The sequence below is a fragment of the Tenrec ecaudatus genome, chromosome 10 (genome assembly GCF_050624435.1).
Source record: "Tenrec ecaudatus isolate mTenEca1 chromosome 10, mTenEca1.hap1, whole genome shotgun sequence".
NCBI lineage: Eukaryota > Metazoa > Chordata > Mammalia > Afrosoricida > Tenrecidae > Tenrec > Tenrec ecaudatus.
In genome coordinates, this window is record NC_134539.1 from 76,650,605 (window position 1) to 76,673,554 (window position 22,950).

At 56.6% G+C, this 22,950-nt stretch overlaps 1 protein-coding gene across 1 annotated transcript in view; it reads right to left on the bottom strand.

Annotated features, from left to right (window-relative positions):
* Nucleotides 1-606: 606 nt before the first annotated feature.
* ASS1 (argininosuccinate synthase 1) overlaps nucleotides 607-22,950 on the bottom strand; it is a 52,395-nt gene continuing 30,051 nt past the window's right edge. Inside the window, exons 11-16 of the mRNA XM_075560631.1 lie at nucleotides 21,845-21,929; nucleotides 21,230-21,294; nucleotides 13,518-13,649; nucleotides 7,831-7,987; nucleotides 1,887-1,952; nucleotides 607-896 (exon numbers count right to left, since the gene is read on the bottom strand). Coding sequence (XP_075416746.1) covers nucleotides 851-896; nucleotides 1,887-1,952; nucleotides 7,831-7,987; nucleotides 13,518-13,649; nucleotides 21,230-21,294; nucleotides 21,845-21,929 — 551 coding nt within the window. The 3' untranslated portion in view covers nucleotides 607-850. The remainder of the gene's footprint in view (nucleotides 897-1,886; nucleotides 1,953-7,830; nucleotides 7,988-13,517; nucleotides 13,650-21,229; nucleotides 21,295-21,844; nucleotides 21,930-22,950) is intronic.

Sequence of the window (22,950 nt, forward strand, 5' to 3'; positions counted from 1 at the left end):
CCAAACGTCTGGAAGTGAGGCTCCCATGGGCCCATCAGATCAGGTGACCAGTCATGGTCCAAACAGATGTGACCAATGGGGTGGGCCAGTGAACCATGCCTGCTCCGGGCACTGGCCGGAGGATAGGCCTAGAGAGAACCCTATAAATGGACCCTGCCCTCTCCCCGAAGCCCACTGAATTCTGTGGCTATTCATGGCTTCTCCTTTTCTGACTCGGGGTTGTTCCTCCATAATTTAAGCTCCTTTCAGCCATCGTTCCAGGAGTTGTGTGTGGGTGTTGGCTAAAAGCAACATCCAGGAAAAGGGGGTGTGGGCAGAACACGCTCCCCGAGCTGACACCTAAATTCTCTTCCTGTTAGTGACACAGCCCAGCCTGCTGGAGCTAATGGCTCCCCCAGGTGGGCACAGCCGGGCCCCTTGGTTTTTACTGGAGGAGCGAGGGGTTGGCTTTTCCGGATGAAACGGGTTCTGTGGCAAACGGTGGCCTTCAGCAGCACTTCAGTCACAAAGCACAAAGGTTGGGCTAAGGAAAGCATGATTGACTACCACGCAGGTACACATCCGCCAAGCTCACCCCCTCTCTGCAGGAATAAAGAAACAAAAGAGGACATTTTTTTTTCTTTAATTGTCATGTTACAGCTTCCCCCTGTGGCCACTCTTTTCGCTCTCCTGTTTGCTGACCACTTTGGCGAGGGGCCGGGGGAGATAGGGAACAAAGCTGGGGTCTGGAGCCCCCAAGATGCTGCCAGCTTGGGGGAGGACAAGTCACAATTACAAACGATCACAACACTTAGCGCCTGCACTTGGGACGTTGGCAGTGAGGAGGCCCCGGCCCTCATTGTCAGCGCATCTATTTGGCAGTGACCTTGCTCTGGAGCCGGTGATATTCCTTCAGCCTGTAAACCAGATTCAAAACAAAGGACAATGTAGATGAACAATATCAACATGCACTCGCTTCAATGGATCCAGGCGGGCGGGGGCTGGGGTGGGAGGGGGCAGCTGTTGGTTAAGATGTGTATGAAGTTGTCCATTTAATTTCTCCTCTCTTTTCCTCTGCCCTCCAATCGGGATAGTGTAATTAATTTATTGTAGAGTGAAAACATTGCTTGTCATTGTTGAAGACAAAGCAGTTAACTGGCAATGGAAGAAACGAAGAGGCCATTATGAAAACACGTGTGTGCTGGGCCATTTAAAAGGGTTTATAGAGTCATAAAATACAAACAGAGGGGTACAAGGGGAGGGGGGTGGGCTTGGAGGTGACTGGAGAGGAGGGTGTGGGTAGATTCAGGGATGGGGTGGCTCCAGGCACAAAGACTGGCTCTGGGAGAAAAGGTGGGGGGAGGCGCTGCTGTGCTACAGGGTGCCACCAGGGAGGAGAGAGAATCTCACCCCTTTTTTCAGGGTGTGAGGCTGGGAAGGTACCCTGAGAGAAGGGACTGGTGACTCACACCCCAGAGCAGGGTCAATAAACCCTCAGGACTCAGCTTCCCAACTTCCTGGCTCTGTGACCTCAGGACTTTCCTCCAGTCGTGTAAGAGTCGAAGGAGACAACTTAAGGGCGTGCCTGGAGTGGGTCTGGTCCGGGCGAAGAAGGTTTCTAGCTAGATGTGTCTGGCGGGGACAGGAAGGCAGGCACTGGACAAGGTCATCTTTTCAGGGCCCCTTTCCACGACACAGCCACTTCCAATGTTGACCTGCCCAGGGAAGGGGCTCACATCTGAAAGGCTCATATGGGGGGGGGGGGTCCCCTCTGGTTGGAGATGGTGGAATGAGTGTCAGAGGTAAAGGGCAGACTAAAGGAACTTGGGCCAAAAGGGGGGCCTGCTGAGGGCAGGGCAGTGGTCGGAGCCTGCGTCTGCCCCCCATCAGGGTGCAGAGGGTCTCACCTGAGGGAGTTGATGTTGATGAAACCAGTAGCATCGATGGGCTCGTAGTCGCCCTGCACATTCATGCTGGGAGTGAGAGAGAGAGGAGAGGAGAGAGAGGAGAGAGAGGAGAGAGAGGAGAGAGAGGAGAGAGAGGAGAGAGAGAGAGAGATCAGTTAGCATGCCCCAGGGCCTCTCTAGGGGTGGGGTCTCTTCAGCCAGACACAACCCCTCACAGATAGCAAGGACAGTTTTCCTCCCTGTGTTGGCCCCACCCTCCCTGCACTTTGACTTCCATTCAAATTTTGTTCAATTCAGGGAGCCCCAAGCCCTGTGTCAGGGGCTTCAGAGCAAGACTGCCAGGGCACCGCTGCAGATGAGAGCACCGTCTCTCCCCTGCGATCCTGGAGAGCGGAGGCTGGGAGCAGGGGCCCTGGTTCATGGGGACACCCCCTCAGACACACACACAATGGAACAAGACGTCCTTGCTGGCCCCGTGCAATCTGCATGACCGGTTGTGGGTCAGTTGACTTTGATCCATGGGGTTTTCATTGGCTGATTTGGGGGCGCAGGTTGCTAGGTCTTTCTTCCTGGTCTGTCTTGGTTGGAAAACTGGCTGAAATATATCCAGCGCCAGAGCTGCACAAAAGCCTCTGCTGATGGACGCAGGTGGACGCTGCATATGAAATGCATTGGCTGGGAGTCGGACCTGAGCCTCTAGATTGCAAGGGGCGCATTCTATCACAGGATCCCCGCTGCCCAGGATCAGGCTAGGTGCCATCGGGTCAGCTCTGACTCGCAGCGACCCACATGCACAACAGGAGGAAACACTGCCCGGTTCTGGACCCGCCTCAGAGCCATGGCCCTTTGAGCCCATTGCCACAGCCATGGTGTCCAGCCATCCTGATGAGGGTCTTCCTCTTTCAATGCTGACTCGACTTTACTAAGCACCGTGTCCTTCCCCAGGGACTGGTCCCTCTGGATAACATGTCCAAACTATGCGAGACCACATCTTGCCATTCTCACTTCTAAGGAGCATTCTGGCTGGGCCTCCCCAACGCAGATTTGCTCCATCCGGCCACCCACTGCCATCGAACCAATTCCAACTCGGGGGACAGAGCAGAAGGACTTCTCAGGTTTTCCAGGACAGTAAATCTTGATGGGAGCAGACAGCGTCATCGTTCTCCAGCAGAACAGCTTGGTGGTCAACAGACCTGTGTTTAGTCCACAGTGTCCCCAGGGCTCCCTGATCTCTGGCAGTCAGTGGTCGCATTCAATGGAATGTTCCGTATTCATCACCAGCACCATAATTAACATGCATCGGCTCTTATTCCTTGGTTTTCCTTATTGGCTGCCTGGCTTCTATATGCATATGAGGAAACTGGGAATACCAGCAGGACATCTTGGCTTTTTAACACCGGAGAGTTTTTGCACCAGATTTGCCCCATGCAATGCATCATTTGATTTCTCGACTGCTGCCTCCAGCCATGCTGATGGTGGAGTCAAGTAAGAAGAAACCCGAGGCAGCTCCATTCAGTCTTCTCTCCCTATTATGTCCCTGATGTCGAGGTGTACACCGCACTGAAGGTCTTTGGCCTTCATCAGTAAGCACTTCCAGTCCTCTTGGCTTTCAGCAGGTAAGGTGGGGTCATCTGCAGCTTGCTCATTGGTCCTTACCTTCCGGTTCCTCAGGTGATTTGCTCAGCACACAGACTTAATCATCCAGAACTAGCCCAGTGAAGTCCCCCTGGGAACTGCAGTACTTGCCAACTGAGGGCCCAGAACCCAGCCAACTCCATCCTTGGGGCTGTGGCGAGGCTCAGAGAGGAGCCCCAGGAGCAGTTGGTCATCTCTCGTGACCCAAAGGCTCCAGAGGCCAGGGTGAAATGTACAAGGGGCCCCCAAACACTGTCTTGTTCTTAACAGACACCTTCTCTTAAGCTGCAGCTGCCAGTCTGGTGACAATAGTTGGCCGCTAAGTCTCCTTTTGTCCAATTCAGGGAGCCCCGAGCATTGGGTTGCTAACCACAAGGTCGGCAGTTCGAAACCACCAGATGATCCACTGGGGAAAGATGTTGGTTTCCGTTCCTAACATGAGTGACATTCTTGTAGACCCACAGAGACAATGCTACCTGTCCTACAGAGTTTTCTGTGAGTCAGAATTGACTCGATGGCAGGGGGTTTGAGTAGTTCTTTTGGAAGTCTCTTGTCCAATAAGTCAATCTCTGTCTGCACCCACTACACTTCGGGCCGATCTGGATAAGTATCTGGTAAGTGGCTGCCATGCTCAGCGGAACATGCATTTTCCTCCATGGTCCCCACGGCTCCAGATCCATCCGCCTCCATCTCTTCTCTATTGAGCTTCCAATCTCTTGTCGACTACGGCAGAGCCGCCCGAGGCCCGCAGCCTGGAGCATGCATGCCCCCCTCTGCCACCAGCCATATCTCAGGGAGCCCCAGGCTCTCCATCTGTGGAATGGGGCCGGCAGGCGCTGGCTTTACGAGTAATTACTGGTTGCCCATGAAATGATGTAGCAAACTCCTGACACGTGGCACGAGCTTCATTTTATCCATGTGCGTGATGCATCCCTTCATTCACTTCTCTAGGCCTGGTAGTGTTGAGTGAAACACTTGGCTGCTAACCAGAGGGTTGGTGGTTCGGACCCACCCAGGCATGAGCAGAAGGACCAGGGGTCCACTTCTGGAAAGGTCACAGCCGAGAAAATGATGTGTGCTTCCTCTCTGTTCTGGAAGTTCCTCCTCCACAAGGAAGTTCACAAAGATCCAACCATGACTATCACGTGCCCCATTTTAAGGATGGAGAGACTGAAGCCCCCTACAATAGATGGTTTGGGGGTGGGGGAGGCAGGAGGATGTATACCAAAGTCCGTGGGACTTGAATGCTGTGAGGTGAAATCCTTTCAACAGCACCTTACCTCCCCTACCCCCCCCACCTTCACCCCCACCTGGAGCTGCTGGGACTGGAGTCAGTCCCATGGCAACTGGCAAGCAGGGTGAGGGACCTCGGAGGCCCCGACTCCTGCAAGAGGTCCCCTCCGAGGACTCTGAGCCTGCCTGTCTCTCCCAGGCCCCTCCTCATGGCCTGCCTTGAATCAGTCCCTTGTCTTCCTGTCTGAAAGGGCTAGCGACACAGAACTCCAGCCTCAGGACAAAGCCATCTCGAGGCTCTCAGTGACAAGGAGGTGGCCTGTCCCCTCAAGAGCCCTCTCTGCAGAGGTGAAGTCAGGGGGGAGGGGGGAGGGAGGAGAGGCTGACCCGAGGCCGCACCTCTGACTGGCTGCCTTTGTGGATCCTGTGGGTGTTTTTCAAGGGCACCCGGGGTTGCTGCCTCTGCTGGGTGCAGGGACTTACCTTATTCAGGTCGCTCCTCACGACAGGCTCCCCCCACCCCCCAGGGCTCAGAGGTGGCTCATGGGATTCTCCACAAAGCCACCCACCTTCCTTGATGTCGCTACCTCCAGCAGTCCCCGCCCCGCCCCGCCCGTGAAGTCATTGGCAGCTCACAGGGAAGGGCGAAGACCCCAGATTTTGGGGAGTCTGCCCCCTGGTGCCCTCTGGGGCAGTTAGTGTTGTAGGAAGCCGGGACCCAACACCGCCTCCTAGCCCTCTGCAGACCTTATTCTTGGGTGATGGAGATCCAGCCTAGGCCCCTGCTCCCCAACACAGACTCACATAGGTTTTCAAAATCTGGTCTCACCCCCCCACCTTCTAAATCCCACCCCCTGCCCATATTCAGCGCTGGAGCAAAGGCAGGGCAGCAGAGAGAGCCCCCTCACCCTGCCCCTTGCCCCCACAGGCTGTCTTGATGTTCCCCTCTCCGGAGTCAAAGTCTCCCATCTTTCCCCCTAAAACGGTCCCTTCCAGACCGCCCCACCAAGAGGGCCCGCACCCGGGGACAAGCTTGTCTCTCAAAGCAGCTGCAGAGTCCCACGAGGTGTCCCCCCACACTCCGAACCACCTCTTTTTAAAATTGTGGTTGGGGTAGTGGTGCGGGGGGCCTGGGGTGGGGGGGTGAGTGGAAAAAAGAGTTTACAATGATTCCCCCCCTCCCCCGACGGTCTACAGAAAACCTCTGTGCTTTTATTTGTGCCCATCCGAGCGGTTCTGACCTGCTCTATAATTACATTACTTTCTACCTACTGCGCCACGGCATTTCCAGCCCTGCTACCTCTCGCGGCTGCCTCGCCGGTCCCCGTGACGCTGTCACTCAAGGGCTTTCAAGTCAGTGATGTAGAAATCAAAAAGAAAAGGGAAGTGGTCGGAGCCACAGTGAGAATAAATGCTCCTGCTTTTCTCTCTTTTTTTCGCCTTTCCCTTTTTACTTTATTCATTTAATCTCCCCGAGTGAGACTGTGAGGCTTAATGAAGGGTTGGACAGATTATTAGAGGCTGTTGATTTGGAGGGGGAGGGAAGAAAGAGCCAGAGAGAGAAAGAGAGAAGATAATTTGACATTTACCCCGACTGATCTAAACTGATTCGGTTATATTTATGGCTTATAAAGTGTTTAGAAAGATTGAAGTGGGGGGGAGGGGGGAGAAACTTGACATGGCGAAGAGAAGGGAAGAAAAACTAATATAGGCTCTGCCAAACAAAACTCGCACTTTAATTCCCAACTGGCCTCTGGGAGAGCGGCGCCGGCCTCAACCTGCGCAGAGCGGGCCTGGGATCTGCAGCTGGTGGGACTGTCCCGCCTCCCTTTGGCCAGGAGACGCCCCAGAGAAGGCCACCCGCTCATTCATGATGCAAGCACCATGCCAGCTCACGGTCAACTGTCCCCTTTGACCCGTAGGGACTCAGACGTCAGCGATCATGGAGAAGGTGTGGGACCCAGAGATGTTTGGTTCTGGTCTGGGTCAGGGGTCCCCTAAGTTGGAGCCCACTCAAGGGCAACAAACTCCACCCCACTGGGATTTCTTCCTTCTCTAGGAATTCCTCCTTGGTCCCCCTCCATCTGGCCCATCAAGGAGAATGCTCAAGGCTCTCCGCTCCGCTTGGCTCACACCCTTCTTATCCCCCCAGACGGTTTCCTCTCAGCTCATCAGGGCTTTGAAGAACGTGGAAACGCCCGTGATTCTCTAACGTCACCAGCCCAGCTTTCTTCTTCAATCCAGACTCATGAGGCCAATGGCCAACCAGGAAGTTCTCCCTGGCTATCTCAAAGGATGCCCTCACCCAAGGTGCCCCCATCTAAGTGCACGATCGTTCTCAGGAACCTCCCTCAACTCAGTGGTTGCCACCCACCACTCAACACCCCCAACCGGGTGGTTCTGGACACCTTGCCGCTCCTTCCAACCCAAGCCCTTCGAGCAAATCGATCCACTTCTCCCTATCCCCAGAACCATCCATTTGGCTCAAACCACTAGGCAGTGCCCACAGGCTGTCCTTACTCCGATCCCAGCCGGCTTCCCCCACAGGTGAGTCCACTTTTCAGAGCAGACAGACGAACCTTCCAAACCACAGGTTTGACCGTGTCCTTCCAGGGCTCAGGTCCCTTTAATACCTGCCTCCAGCCCCTTCTCCACGGGCCGGCTCAGAACCACTGCCAACTCTTGTCTTCCCGGCAAGCAAGCCTGGTTCGTCTCTTTCTTTCTGAGATCAGCTCAAAGACAACTTACGCAGGAAACTTCTCCTCAGCCTGACATTACACCCAACCAGAGCACCCTGTACGTCTTCGCAGTGTGTCAACTTCATTTTCACCATAATCTGATTGACCCCTTTGCCCTCCGTCTAGCCTATAAGTCTCCCATTTGTGTCTAGGGCCCCAAATGGTGTCCAACACGCTCCACAACCATCTCCCGCAAACTCCACACAGCACCTGATGGGAGTACGGGCACGTCTTTGCTGAGAAGCCAGTTAGTTGGCAGAGGCCATGGGCATGAGAGGCTGGTGCCCAGCTCAGGGCAGGATGATGTAAGCATGTTGGGGTCAGGCTGGGGGACCTACCTCACCAGCTCCTCATTGTACAGCGACAGTGGGGACTCCCGGCCGAGGATGTACACCTGACCCTTGAAGACAGATACCTGCACCTTTCCTTCCACCCGCTCCTGGGACTTGGCAATGCAGTGGCGGACGAACTCGCACTCGGGGCTGTGCCAGAAACCTGTGGGAGGAGACAAGGGCGCTAGGGCACGGGGAGGAAGGGTCGTGCCATGCCCGCCCCTTTATGGCTGACCCTGCCCACCGGGTTGTGGCTGCCGGGGTGAGCCTCCGGGAGCACATACCAGGTGGTCAGCCTTGCTCATTGCTGTGTTCTAACCCTTCATGAACTTGTAAATAGTGGAACCAGGGAGTCAGGCTCACAGTGCCTCTGTCCTGTCGCCTTGAAGGGGTCCTGTGTGTAAGGACGGTCAGGAGGAGGGGGGCTTGACCACTGGCTGGGGCCACAGAGGTGAAGAAAAGCTATCCCGTGCCCACAGGAAGCACCATTCCTGTGAGGGGGGTACACAGGCAATGGGCAGGTGATCTCCGGCCACACTCAAGAGGCCCAGCTGAGCGATGGCAGAGCCTAACACAGGCAGCAGGAAGCAGATGGGGGTGGCCTTGACCTCTCTTTCTACGACTCCATCTTATCTGTTCAGTGGGGGTGACATCTTGTCTCCCACCTCACGGGACGAGAAGCTTACTGTCCAAGGAACATGCATCCTCTAGTGAGTGTGGACCAGGGGCTGCCGTGGACACTGTTGTCCCCGTCATTTGAAGAACCTCGAGATGGGCCCCAAGCCCACCGCCATTGGGTTGACTCTGACTCAGAGCACCTGAAAATCTTTATGGAGCTGACAGCCCGCCTTTCTCCCAAGGAGTGGCCAGTGGCTTTGAGCCTCCGACCTTGTGGTTAGCAGCCCAACACTTACCCAATAGTGCTACCAGAGCCCATGTATGTCACCTAATGGTATTTGCATATGTAAATGTCTGTTGAATATTTACGTAAAGGTGATGGGCAAACTCATAGATAACACCGTGCGAAACACCCTTTGCCTTTGCCATTCTTTTTCTAGGTGAGGCCAGGAGGCTCATCAGAGAAGTTGGAAAAAACTCTAACCATGCAGCAGGTGAGGAGGGGCAGGGATTTGAACTCTGCCCAAGTCCTCAGGATCTGCCTCACAGAATTCACCGGGAGCTTTCCTCCCTGAGGCTGGGTCGCCCTTCCGTTTGTGGGGCAGGAGGGGCCTGGGAAGTGTGCTACCTCCTCCCTCACCCAGATGCCCTATCCCCACACCCCCAGAACCTTCAGGGCCAGGGATGGCTGGGTGTCTGTCCCCGGGCGGCCCCAGGCTGGAGCCCCCACGCCTTGGGGACAGCCCAGCTGGCTTCTCCTCGCTAGTCCAGGTCTGAGGGGCCACGGCTAGGGTTGGGGGAGGAGCTGCGGGGGCATAAGGTTTCCCTGAAACGGAGCTGGGAAGGTGAACCCACCTGGGCAGCTGCGGGGCCAGATGGTTTGCGATCTCCTGCCCCGATAAAGGGCAGGGTCAGCCCAGGGTCCGCAGTTATTGTTGGTGGCCCTAGCCTCTGGGGGCACCTGCTGAGGCTTTCTGTGGGAAAGGGGAGCAGACCTCCTCTGGGGTGGGGTCCATTGCCTTGCCGAGGGGGGAGAGCTGAGTGGGGAGAGAGACCGGGCCCTCATCCTTCGGGTCACATTCCGGCCCCACCTGGACAAGCAGCACAGTGCCATGCTGCTGCCAATCATGCTCCCGCCAGCTGGCCGCGAGGTGTCCGCGCGCATGTGAGGGGAGGGCTCAGCATGATGCATTTGCAATGTGAGCAAGGTGCTCTGGGCCCAACGCCCAGAGAAGGAAAGAGCCCGCCCAAAGCCACATAGCAAGAGCACCTCAACTAAGGGCCAGTCCCTGGGTGGTCCAAACAAAGGCACTCGGCTGCTTACTGAAGGCTGAGGGTTCAGTCCACCTGGACTGGCCTCACCTGAAAGGCCAGGAGATCGACTTTGGAAAGATCGGCCACGGGAAAAGTCTCAGAGCACAGGTCGACCGGGACACACACTAGGTCATCACCCCACTGGACACCTGGGGCTGGGAACTGTAGCTCAAGGCCTTTCCCATCATGCCATGAGACCCCCGTGGGAGAGGACACTGCAGGCCCCCTCTCCAATGCCCTTGTGTCCTGGGCCATGCCACCTTTCTGAGTAGGTTGGGATAATTAGCCCCTTTAAGTTCCCAGGTTGGGAGGCAGGCTGGAGATGAGGGTGGAGATAGGAAGGAATGAGATCCCTGGGGGGGGGGGGGGCTCCTGGCTGGGGCTTTGTCTCCAAGATCACTGTCTGCACCCCCACCCCCACGACAGGAGTCTTCTGCTCAGGTTTCTGTTCCCAGTGAATTCAGCATAGGCTGGGAGACAATATGCCAGGAGCTATGTGCATATGGGGCTGGGGAGGGGGGGTGGGAGGAGAAGACCCTGCATGTCAGGGGTCTTCGGATGTACCTTGAGCTGGGTAGTGGGCCTGGGGCGAGAGCAGAGAGCCCCCCCCCATCCCAGGCCCTCTACACCCATGGTCCTTTCTCATTCTGAGAACAATAGCTCTCTGTGAAAACTTGTGCATTCTCCCCAAGTTGCTGTGAAGGAAACTGAGGCCAGAGTGGGAAAGCTACCCTGGCAGGGACACTGTCCTCACTGACGCCTGGGTCCTGTCAGGCGGGCGCTGTGGTGGAGGCTGCTCCAGGAAGCAGTGGGTCTGCACCTACCCAAGCAGCCATCCCAGAAGTGCTGGGGTGGGACAGGGGATGGAGATGGGCAGACAGGCAGGAGGGGAGGGCTGGGTCACAGAAGACAAGGCATCCAGGAGTAGGGGGGTGGGGCAAGAGGGCTTCCCCATGCATTGGCCTCCCCATCTGAGATCCACACAAGGAGCAAGAAGGTCTGGGGAGAAGCCCTGCTGTGTCCCTAGGCAGGGCACCCTTCTATATGGGGAAGCTGAGGCTTGAAGGTCATAGTGGCCCCCAGCGTCCTGCCTCCATCACGCCGGCCGGCATTCGCAGTTATGTAGCACGTAGCACACACACGCAGACAGCACCCTTTAAGGCCAGATGCTGTTCCCGATGCTTCGTAAGTGGTGCCATCAGGTAAAAACATCGGACTGGGAGTTGCAAGGTCCGCGGTTCAAAGCTCCTCTTGGAGAGAAAGATGTGTCTGTCTCCCCTTGTGAAGATTCCCAGCCTGGGAAACCCTGTGTCCAGGGCCGTGAGAAGCCGAGCTGGCTTGACCCCAGTGAGCTTGGTCTGGGTTTAGGAGACAGGGAACATCGTAATCCCAAATCTTGCTCCAGTTTTCCCAGCTAACCTCTGCCTGATAGCATTCACTCACCACTAGTTAAAGAAATCCCGTTGCTCTAAACCCAGGACGATAATTCTGTGGTCGGGAGGGGAGAGGAAGCTTGTCGCAGGAAGTAACTATAATTACCAAGGCTCACCCTACTGATTCCCCTGATATCCAGGGCCCCTTAGATGGCAAGGCTGGCTCCCCGAGGCAGTTTGATGGGATTCACAAGAGCAAAACGACCCTTTCATACAGTTCCTCATGTGGTGGTGACCCCCCCAACCATAAAATTATGTTCGTTGCTACTTCATCACTGTCATTTTGCTATTGTTATGAATCGGGTGACCCCTGTGAAGGGGTTGTTTGACCCCTAAAGGGGTCGCGACCCACAGGTTGAGAACTGCTGGCTTAGAGGCTCCTTTTTATGGCCACAGACACAGCCTAGGCAGACGGGCACTGGGTCCACATATATGCCCCTTGATCAACCCTTTTTTCTTTTTCTCGCTCAGCTCACCCACCTCCCTCCCCCTCTGAGCTCTACGGGAGTGGCCGAGAAGTCAAAGCTGAGACACCTTGGACAGGGTCTTCACAAACCCCTGGTTCTGTTTCCTCGCCTCTGGACAGCTGAGAATAGACCGTGGCTGTCCAGAGAGAGCGAGTGCAGGGCTACTGTGAGGCCAGGCGCCTTGGCCGCCCCTGCTGCTCGCTCTCTCTCCTCCCCCCTCTCCCCAGCACCCAGGCCAGGTGCTTGCCCTCCACTGGGTCCTGCCACATTCTAATGACTGCGACTTTGTAACCAAAATCCACCTCTGAGCGTTTAAATCCCGCCGTGCAAGTGAGAGCCCGCAGGAGACAATGGTATTTAAACACCTGCCTGTACCTGGGGGAGTGGGGGGGGGGCACCAGCTTCAAAGCTGCCGGAAACAATGGGAGGGAGAAAGGGGACCAGCCAGTAACCACTGAGCCTTCTAAATCCCAAGATGAGTTTCAGCGATTAGCTGCGTTCAAAGGGACTAAACCCTCGGCGTAGTGAAGGGCCGAGGGGCGCGGTGCATCCCCGGAAGTTAGGAAAACCAATCTCACAGTAGCATTACATTCTGGCCCTGGATGCTCAGCACCCTACACATGCCAAGGTCGGTCTCTGGGAGCAACCGGTGCCCCTAACAGCTCAGCCTGGCGAGCTAGGGGTTTCCCAGATCAGGCATACGTGAATGTTACAAAGCAGAGCCTAGCATGCTTCCCCTGTAAGGGCGGCCCCCACCCCTCAAAAGAAAAACACAAGCCTCTCTGACTCATCTTTAAGGGAACAGCCAGCCTCATCTTTCTCCCAAGGAGTGACTGGTGGGTTTGAACCATTGACCTTGTGTTTAGCAGCCCAAAGCCTAACCCTCAGCGCCACTCTGGCTACTTCTGTAAGGACCAGGCAGTAAATGGGTTGGGCTCTGTGGGTTAGATGGTCTCTCTCTCTCACGATGACTTCTCTACCGTGGAATTGAGAGACCTTTCACAGATGACATACAAATGTATGCGTGTGGCTATATTCTAATATAAGTACAGCCACTGAATGTGTCTATAAAATGAATTTCACGTCACTCTCTCATGCCACAAGTATCCTTCTTCCCCCCCTCCCTTTCACCCCATTTAAAAATGTGAAAAAAATGATCCTTAGCTCTTGGGCTCCAGAAGAACCAGACACAGGCGACCTCTGACATGAAACCGGGGGAGGGGTTGGCGTCAGGAGGCGTGGATTCCCACGCTATGGGATCCAGCACCTCCCCTGGAAAATGGGGACCCGCCTGCGTGGGGCTGGTGGGCACGGAGATACTGCTAATGTCCCCGTCAGTCCACGAGGCGCTGCATTTTGTGGTTAAGCCGACTTCACGCCATGTCAGGTCTGGGTCTGAGCTCTCGGTCAAGGGAGCCTGAGCCCTTGAGGCCTTTCATGTTGCAGCGACAGGTTCTACCTGCAGACAGCCTGACTTGGGTTCGAACCCCAGCCTGGCCACTTCTCTTGTATAGCTTTGAGCTATTCCCATTCTGGACCTCAGTTTCTCTATCTGTTAAATGGGTTGTCAATCTTCCTCAGCGACCATTCTAACTGTGGTATTGTTTGGGGTTCGTGAGTGTCATACGGGTCCCCTGTGGGGCAGCCAGGCACATCAGGAGGACACGCCGCCTCAAACAGGCCGGGTCCTGACACGCCCTGCCCACACCCTCTGCACTCGCTCTCTCTCCACCCCTTTCAACCTGCAGCTCTCTGCTTCTCCAGGCTGGCGCTGGGGGAGGCAGGCGTGGAGGGAGGGGGCTGTTCTGTTCGGGAGGGGAGGGCCAGGCCAGAAAGCCTGCAGTGGGGGTAGCTCACGCACCAGTGTACACCAGCTCGGCGAATTTCAAGCCCAGGCCTTGCTTGATTTTGCGTACTTCCCGATCCATGGTGAAGGCTTCAATGTCTAAGTGAGCGTGGTAAAGGATCGTCCCTGCTGGGGTCTCGTAGATACCTAGCCATTTTTCCAGGCAGGGGGAAAAGGAGAAAAAAGAGAGAAACACATGAAACCCAAACCTGTCAGCAAATGGGGGAAAAAAAGAAAACAGAAAGAAAAGGAAACAGATATATATAATGACTCATCTGACAGGAGACAAGCCGGTGGGACCCATTCACTCCCAGCTTGCCGCAAAATGCATCTGTCATTATGCTCATGCTGGGGCCACGACAGTCCACTCTGCAGCTTGTGGAGAAAATGTCTAGATGCCCCCCTTTGAAGAGGCCCTCAGCCGCTGGAAAATGACAGGGTTTCGGAACAGCACCCCCCCCCCCTTTCAACGCATGCCCACCGGCCCACAGCTGAAAACCTGTAATTAAACCAACTCCGGTGGAGCCCAGGGCCCCAAATCTCCCTTCCTCTCTTCCACCGGGGAGCCAGGGGAGGGAGCGGTTGCACACACGTGCACACACGTGCACATGCATGCTCCCCTCGGAAGAAAGCGTGACCACTGGCGTGGCGGGGGGCTTAAGTTGCTCCCTGCACAAGCTCCACAGTGCAGATGGGGAAGCTGAGTGGGGCTGGGAATGTAAGGTAGGTCCCCACGTCTTGACCGGTAGGACCTGCTGCCCAGTGGGTCAGCTGGTCACGGGAGGCCGTCCAGATCCAGAGACCTGACAGGGCAGTGGGCGGGGTAGAGGTGGGGGTCCTGCTCTTGTCCTTCTCCCTCTCATCTCAGGCCCAGTTCATTTGCCGAGCAACCTGCGTGGGGGCCACGTGGTCTCCGAAGTGACACGGAGGGGCTTAGTTCCGGGCCAGGGTGTTGCGTGGAGCCCCACTCACAGTCTCACATAGCATGTAAGGGTCGGAAGGCATCAAGCAGCCTTGTTCAAGCTTGCCTGACCCCAGACTTCCTCTTGCCCCAGCCTTGGGCGCACCGGCTTGTGTCCCCTGTCCCCACGAGGAGGGGCAGCAGCGGCTTCACTGCCACTCATCCTACCCTGCCAAGTTTCTCACGCCCCACCTCGGAACATCGCAGATCAAAGCGGGGTGGGGGGCACTTTCAGTTACGCTGCCACCCCCTCTTCCTGTATCGGAGGCTTAAAAACAACAACACAACAAGGGTGTCATCTCAACCCTGGAGGCCAAAAGGGACCGTGGGAAGCTTGGGAGTCCTTCACGGGTCTGACCCAGAGCTGTCACTCCAGTGGGAACTTCAGCCTGAGAATCACAGAAATGTCGGGGAAATAAAGGGAATGCCTTTGGAGTCAACCTGGTTCGCATTGGCCTACTTCTGAGCGGGCAAACCCATGACGTGATCACAGTTTTAGGATGCGATCACAGCCCAGCAGAGATGAGGCAGCCAAGACCCTGCTAGGGGCGCACAGGCCCCTCAGCAAACCTGGGCTCCCGTGAGCAGTCCTTAAAAGCAAGCGCCCATCTGGTCCAACATGCCCGGAGAGGGAAGTGATTGGCCCAAGGTCACCTTGGGCTTTGCCATCTCTGCCTCAGGCGGTCTCGCACGGTCTTGAGCAGACGCCATCCAATTTGCACAAGCACAAACATCGGAATCTGGAGTTGGCGTGAGAAACCTGGCTTCTTACGCTGGTCCCAGGGTATCCCCGAGGGAAGAGAATCTGTCTGGGCTCGGAGTTCTTACTTAAGAGCTCAGTTTCGGGGGCACTCTCTACCCCTCAAGAGACCGCCCCACCTCATTGTGTGGGCCATCTCTCCTGTCCTGGGTCAAGTTAGGGTCTTTGAGGGGGAGATGGCCTCCCCAACAGCAAAACACCAGTGTCTTCAAGTGTGGGCACCAGTCCCAGGGCTGCTCCTCAGGTGCCCACACAGTAGCCACATTCCCTAGAGGAAACGCTTTGAACGGGCTCAAAACGCAGCCTTTCCTGGGGAGCGACTCAGCGCCCAAGTCAAGGGGCCCAGGAGACTGGTGGGGCCAGAGCCTGGCAGACGCCTCAGACAAGCCACGCTGGGGCACAGCAGGGACAATGCAGCCCCGAGAAGGCCTCACGGGGTCAAGGTCACTGCGCCGGGCAGTAAGGCTCCAGGCCACTGCGAGAGGCCGAGTGGCCGCTCTGAGCAGGCCTGGGCAACCCAGGCGCGGGCAGAACGTGTGGAAGCACCATCAATAGGGACAGCGGTAAAGGCCAAGTTCCCAGCCCTCTGAGAGAAATTGGATCCCCGAGAAGGCCATTTCCCAGGAGCTATCAGAAGCCAGGCACTGACTAAGGGACTCAGTATCCACTGAGCTCCCTCCTCATCTGTTTTGTCACATTTCTGGAAAAGCCTCAACACTGGCAGCCAAACCCGTTGCTTCGGAGTCAATGTCTACTTGTGGTGAGGCTCTGGGGCAGAGGGTTTCCGAGGTGGTGGGTCTTCCCGGTACCATGGGCTGCCTCCGTCTCCGACACAGCGCCTGGTGGGTTTGAACCGCTAGCCTGTCCGGCAGCAGCCAGCCTCTTAGCGACGGCACCACCAGGGCTCCATGCACCGGGCAAAGCTAGACTTTTCACAGGCCTCCCCCTGATGAAACAGGCAGCTCCCACTCTCCTGTGTGTGGCTGGGCCTGCTGTGGGACACACCTCCACTGTGTTTGTAAGGCCGAGGCTTCCGGCCACTAGTTGCACCACAGCTTCATCTTTTGATAGGGAGTAGCCAGCTTGCCTGTGCTGGGAGATCTGGGGGCTCACCTGGACCCCCGGGAACCCCTGCTGCTCTTGTGCTCGCTTGAACTTCCACAGAGACCTGCCTGGGCGGTGCGTGTCGGGACGCTGCCTTCCCAGTTTAACATACACATGGGTGTTTGGGCCGGGTCACAACGTGCCTTGTCAATAGTCCCAAGAGCATCATGAGTGTGTATGCAATGCTAGGGGGGGCGCCTATGGCTTCCAGGGAGGACGGGGCAGGACTAAACCAATATCTCCCTTCTCCTGGCCCAGCCCAGCGGTCCTCAGGAAAGCAAGGCTGGTGCGGGGACCAGAGCCTGAGTCCCGTCCCACAGAGCCGCCTCCACGGCTGGCAACCCTCCTAGGCTGCCTCAGGAGGGGTCATGAGCAGGAGGAAGAGCCCACACCAGGGCAATTAATATTCCTAGTTCTTTTTCTTGGAGTGTGTTAAAGTTGAGACTGATCAGAAAGCTTGGGTTTGGGGTTGCTGCTTTCATGTGTGCGTGTGCGTGTGCGTGTGTATGTGTTGTGTGTGTGTGCGCGCGTGCCTTTCAGAGATCTTCCCTGTCCTCTCCGCAGGGGTCGTGGGGACAGATGATTTCTGTATATTTCTTCTGGGGTGAAAGAAAAAATGACTTTAAAAAAACCAGTGACAGAAACCTGATGCTAAAAGACTATGGATTTGGGGGCTTTTGACAGTCGGCATACAAACCACTGTGCAAAAAGAAGGAGAAAATGACAGCTGAGCCTCGGTGTCGCCACGGAAGAGACAACAGACATCTTCAGAGTGACACGCACCGCGGCTCCAAGTGTCTATTTTCATCTCCCCGTGTTTACAGGGAAAAGACAGAGGTGTCAGCAGTTCTCAGTGGAGCCGCTTCAATCACACCATAATTACTGCCAGGAAGGGGGGTGGTGGGGAGAAGGGTGAGGAGCCGAGGGTGGCTGGGCAGGGGTGGGGGGGTGGGCAAGTGGACCAAGGAGGAAGAGGTGGGGGGCAAAGCAGCTGCTGCGGCTTAAATTCTTCTCATCTGTTCCTGAGGCTGCCAGGTTAGCTCAGATGGAGCAATTTGGCAGAATTGAGTGGGATCCGACTACTTGGGGCTGGGGATGAGGAGGCGGTGATGGGGGGAGGTTGGGGCACATGGTCTAATGCTATGAGAGCCCACCCCCAGCCTTCGCCACCTCTCCAGTCTATTAAAGAGGCGCTGGTCCTTTGGGAGAGCAGCGTCAAGGGGAAAGGATTTGGAAAGGCCAGGGAAGGGAAGTTGGCTGGAGCCCAAGAGCTCCCCTCATGGGTACCAGGGCCAAGGATGGAGGCGGTTGCCGTGGTGATGGGGAGGCAATCAGGGTGGGATGCTAGCCATTCTCCATGCTCCTGTTACCTGAGAGGTCCCCATTAAGTGATTGGGGGGCACCTCTAGGGTTATCCACCCCAGGTCTCTGAGTCTGTGAACCCCTTTGCTTCCCTCCCTGGGCGGGTCTGGAATGTTCTGTCTGAGCAAAGCCTCTGGGGGAGCTGGACAGGTGGGCAGACAGGTGTGGGAGTGGGTGGGAAGCCCTCGTTTCTTCTTGGCCAGAAAGTGGAGGGGCAAGAGGACATGAGCTCCTGCAAAGAAAAGGGCCGAATGAAGGGGAGGAAGTAGGTGATAGGGGAAGCAGGAGCGAAGAGGAGAGGGGAGAGAGAAAAGCAGGGGGTCTGCCGCCTCTAGGATCAGTCAGAGAGGGCGGGTCTGAGACCTCAGGCAGGCCAAGGCCGGGCTGGGAGGACAGCGGCAGGGAAGGTGAGCGGGAGGACACACGGGCTGGCTCTTCCCCCCTGCCTGCTTTCACCCCCCCTTCTCCTCCCCACTGATTTCATTTACTTCACTTAATTAGCCCCCCTCCAGAGTTAAAAAGATAATATGATAATGACCATGTGAACAGCCACAATACTGCAAAAGCGACTTCATCTACCGCCTCCCCAGCCCCCTGCCCCTCTGACCCCTGGGCCCCCAGCATTGATGAGCGGGCTTCCCCAGGGCCAGGGCACTCAGTTGCCCCACTCCCTGCCCACCCACCCCTCCCCGAGAAAAATGAAACAAAACAGGCCCTTAACGAATTTCAATTACGAGCTTTGTAAAATCAATACAAATGGCATTTTCCCCTTTGTATGTGAAGACACGGACAATGGCGACTTCCTGCCTCTGCCTCAATGTAATGGGTGATTATCCACTTTCCCGTTACCATGCACTTCATAAAAAAAACAAAAAAAAAAACTTTATCTGTGGGAGACCCTCCCCGCATTTCCACAGGTACTCTAAGTCACCCCCACGTTTTCCTTCTCACCAGCCAGTGATTTGGGGGTACGGACAGAAAAATAAGGCACCTCTCTAAAGTCAAAAAAGCAACTTTCTTCTCCTACCCCTCAACCCAAGCAGAATGGGCCAGTCAGAACTCTCAGAGGGAGACGAAGAGCTCACTCAGCCTGGGCCCTCCTCTGACAAGTGGGGAGCCAGGGAAGGAAAGCAACTAGCCGCGGGCCCAGGGAGTCCGATCCCGGTTTCTGTGCCCGAAGATGGGACAGCCTCGGACAGACCTCCGCGTGCAGGGGCAGAGCCCCTACAGCCACCCTCGGGATCTGGGTGATGTGGACGCTGGGCTCCTGGGTGGGCAGGGAGGGCGGAGTGCTGTGTCAGGGCTTTGACTTCTGTGGTGCGTACGTGCTCCCCGGCCCCCCATCCTAGGGAAAAGGTAGGCGTGGCACCTGCTGTGATACATTCCATTCCTGAAAAGGTCCATTTCACAGATGGGGGAAGTTGAGGCTCAGGGAGGCTCACTGCTTTCCTCATGGTGACACAACCGAGACTAGGACTCAGTCTGACGCCCAAACCTCGACCCTCTCCACCAGCTCGTTAGTCCCCCCAGGTCTCGGGGGCCTCTGGCCTGTCAAACACCCCCTGCCCCGCGATTCCTAGGCCTGCTCAGGTACCTTCTATGCTTCCAGACCACTCTCTCCGGAGTCTACCCCCCATCCCACTAGACCCCACAACCTCTCATGGTCTGCTTCTATGGTCACTCTCCTCCGGCCCATGTAGTTCGTGCATCACCCGAGACCAGCCCCTTTCCTTCCAACCAGGGAAAGCAGCGGATGGGCCCATGTGAGCCGCCCCGGCCTTTAGCAGTGGCAGCCTGACACGCTAGAGACCACATTGACATGCCACAGGAGAGAGTGGCACAAATGATTCCTGGGCAGGGGAGGGGCAGGCTAACACCTGTGTCCAGGGGGCACAGCTGCTTTTGCCCTTTCCTGGCATCCTCCCATGGGCTGACCGCTGCTCATTGGCTCTCTCCTTCGGGCCCCAATGCCCTTGCTGCCCAGTCTATGCCAAGAGAAGTCAAGAGAACCCCCCACAAGGTTTCCCAGGCAACCCTTTAAGAGAGCAGACAGCCACGTCCTTCCCGAGCATGTCCACCAGGTGCCACCAGGACCCCTGTCCACTGCACACGTGTGTGAGCCTCAGTCTGGAGCCCATGCCCTTTGGTGCCTGCTCCACGTCTTCCTGAGTGTCAGTCCTAGCCCTGCCACGACCGTGCCTGTGACCCTGACCCGGAGCCCCCGTGCCCTTATCCCTTCAGGAGAATGAGGGTGCTGGTCTCCTGGGTCCCCAAGGTCCCTCCCAGCACGGATGTGAAGGCCTTACATTGTGCTGCTCCCAAGGGCAGGTTTAGACAAAAGACTCTTGATCAGACGTTAATACTGCACGCAGGAGACAAAGGTAGGCAAGGATAAAAGGGAGCAGCTAATTAGTAATATTGTTCACGACAAGGCCTTCCAGAGGGAGTTTCAATTAGTGTGGAGGGAAAAAGCCCCCCGAGACAGGGCCACAACAGCCACAGCCCTTCCTGCCAGATCCCCCCAGACAGGTCAGCACCTGGTGAGCCAGCCGACTCCCACGTCCATGCCCCTGCCCCCAAACTGAGGCCCAGAGTGATCTTGCTCCCGCATTACTCCCTGCCCTTTGGAAGCAGCTGAAATCAGGGGCTTGTTAGCTCCTTCGGATTTTAGCATCTCTGTGAAAGCACCCCAGAGGGGAAAAAGACACCCCACCCACCTCCCTTGACCTGCTCTTATCTGGTTGTGTTACCATTTAAATGCAAAGCAATGTGAACACTGGCTGTTCACAGGGTCCACCCCTCCTCCTCAACTCTAAATTAATCTAAAAAGCTCAGGTGTCAAATTCAGGGGTGCTACACCCTGCCTCCCCCTACCTCACACTTCTCAAAACCCCCAAAGGCCACTGAGTTGCTGTATCACAACTGGCAGAGCTGTGGTGACCGCTGGTCCTCTTGTTGTAGGCAGGGTCTGAGGGCTCAGGCCCTGCGAAGATGGACAAGGGCATTGTGGGGCCCTGGTCACCACGAGCAATGAAGTATGCGGCACGGGGACAGTCGCTTTCTTCTCTCCCAGACCCAGCCACAGGTGGACACAGGGCTGGGCAACCTAGGGCTCAGACAAGGAGGTGCCCGTCCACGCTGTGGGGGAGACCTAGGCAGAGTCCGGAGCTGGCCCACAGCGCCTACTGCTGGCAGAACTCCAGCCTTGCCCTTCAGGCCTCCTCAATGCAGCCTAATGACCACGAAATCAGCCCGGCACGGTCCGCCTCCAAACCTTGCCAGCCAGCCTGGGACACAAGAGAGCCTGACCTCTAGGCTTGGCCTGTGGCCTCCCCTCTCCTCACAGTCTCTTGGGGATGCTGGCGGCTCCTCCCAACAACGTCTGGGCCCAGCCCCTTGGGAAGTCCCTGGCAAAGGGCTTCTCATCCTCACTCAGCAGGAGGGGAGTTGAAGACTGTGCCCATCTGACCTGGCATGGGCCCTGGGCAGGTCTGAGAGTTGGTGCCCTGCTCCCCCAGCAGGGCAGGTGAGCCAACGCACCTCGAGACTTCATCCCAATGAAGCGGTTCTCCACGATGTCAATGCGGCCCACACCGTGCTTGCCCCTGTGCGAGAGAATGCCACCTGGATCAGGTGCTGCCGCAGGCTCGGACTGGATGCCTACCCTGGCTGCAGCGCCACCAGGGAGCCTGGCAGTGTCCCCAGAGCCACCCTCCATCTCAGGGCCCCAGACTCAGAGCACCTAGAACCACATCCCTGGTGCCGCCAACCACCATGGCTCATGTCTGGGCCACCCAGTGGGCATAATCTGCTCCTTTCAGGCCCTCTGCCTGCTAAGGATGCCACTCTGCCATGTCTGTCAAGTGCTAGCCTGAGCCTCTGAGCATCTCTGCTTCTGCTGGGGGTTGGCAGATCTGGCTGTCTCCCTGACCGTCCCCGGGAGGCATAGACATCTGGGGCGGATGCCTTCTGAGACTGAGGGATTTAGACAAAGGTTCCCCAGGACTCCCCTGTCTAATCAGTCCCTTTGGTCTGGGAGACCCTACAGGGCCAATGGTCAAGGCCACCTTGAGGACACAGGAGAGGGGACCCTTACGCCTCAGGTGGTGACCATCACCGGGGTTTCCCAGGAGGCTGGGTAGGACCGAAACTCACGCGACATCATTCAGGTACATGAAGAGCTCCAAGGATGTGCGGTGGGTGGTGCCATCCCTGACGTTGGTCACCTGCACGGGGACCCCTGGGGGCAGGAGGAGAGGGCAGTGGGCCTCTGGGCCGAAGCTTGGCGGAGGAGGCCAGCGCCCGCCGCCCCGCCCTCTCCCCTCCGCCGCAATGCCTTAAATGGATGTGACAGAAATGGACTCCAAGTGACTCCTTGAAAAGCCCTGTGCAGGTTGAGGCCTGCTGGGGGGTGCGAGGGATGGAGAAGGGGCAGAGAGAGCCCCCCAGAATGAAAGGGAAAAGGCAATAAAAACGCTCTCCCCCACCCTTCCCATTCTCTTTGCCCCCTTTGCATTTAGGGGCTGTGTAATTGGAACCAGGCCCCGAACTAATTGAATTTCACGCTCCACCATTGTCTTACCCCGGAGCACCTTCTGTCCCACCAGCTCCGGGAGCCGCCTGGCCGAGGTGTGGCTGGGCAGGCACACACACTCACACACATGCACACACACACACAGGCATCTACCACGTCTGTCAGGCAGACCCCCGTGCCCCGAGCCCTGCACCCCAGACCTGCACCCCACCATCTGATTGATGTGGTGAAATGGTGCCCGCCCCAGCTGGGGTAAGGGGTGGGGGGGACTGTCCCTGAATCCTAAGTTGTGGGGTCTGGGGTGGCAGCCGCTGCTGGTCTGGAAGGGAAGGGCCATGTCAAGTGGGGTGGGGGGCGATGGGTGGGTTGGGGTTGACTTTGAATAGCAAGGGGCACTTTCTCTAGCGGTGTGAAATGAGCAATAAATGTATTAGGGGACTAACAAGAGAGCTGTAACAGTGACAAAGAAAAGCTGTTCAAAGTTGGCGGCTAATCCCCCACCCATCTGCCCGGCTCATTACCATGTAGCCAGCGATCAGGTGCCAATCACGGCTCAATAGCGCCTTTCCAGTCTTTATTAGCCAGGCGCCGCCTGGAGGGGCTTCCCTCAAGGCGCTGTCAGCCTCCCCATTCTTAACCCCCATTTCCAGGGGTTTTATAACTTGGTTGTAAATTGCTATTAAATGTAAGTCTGCCCAATAATGAACCTTAAGCCCCTCTCGCCACC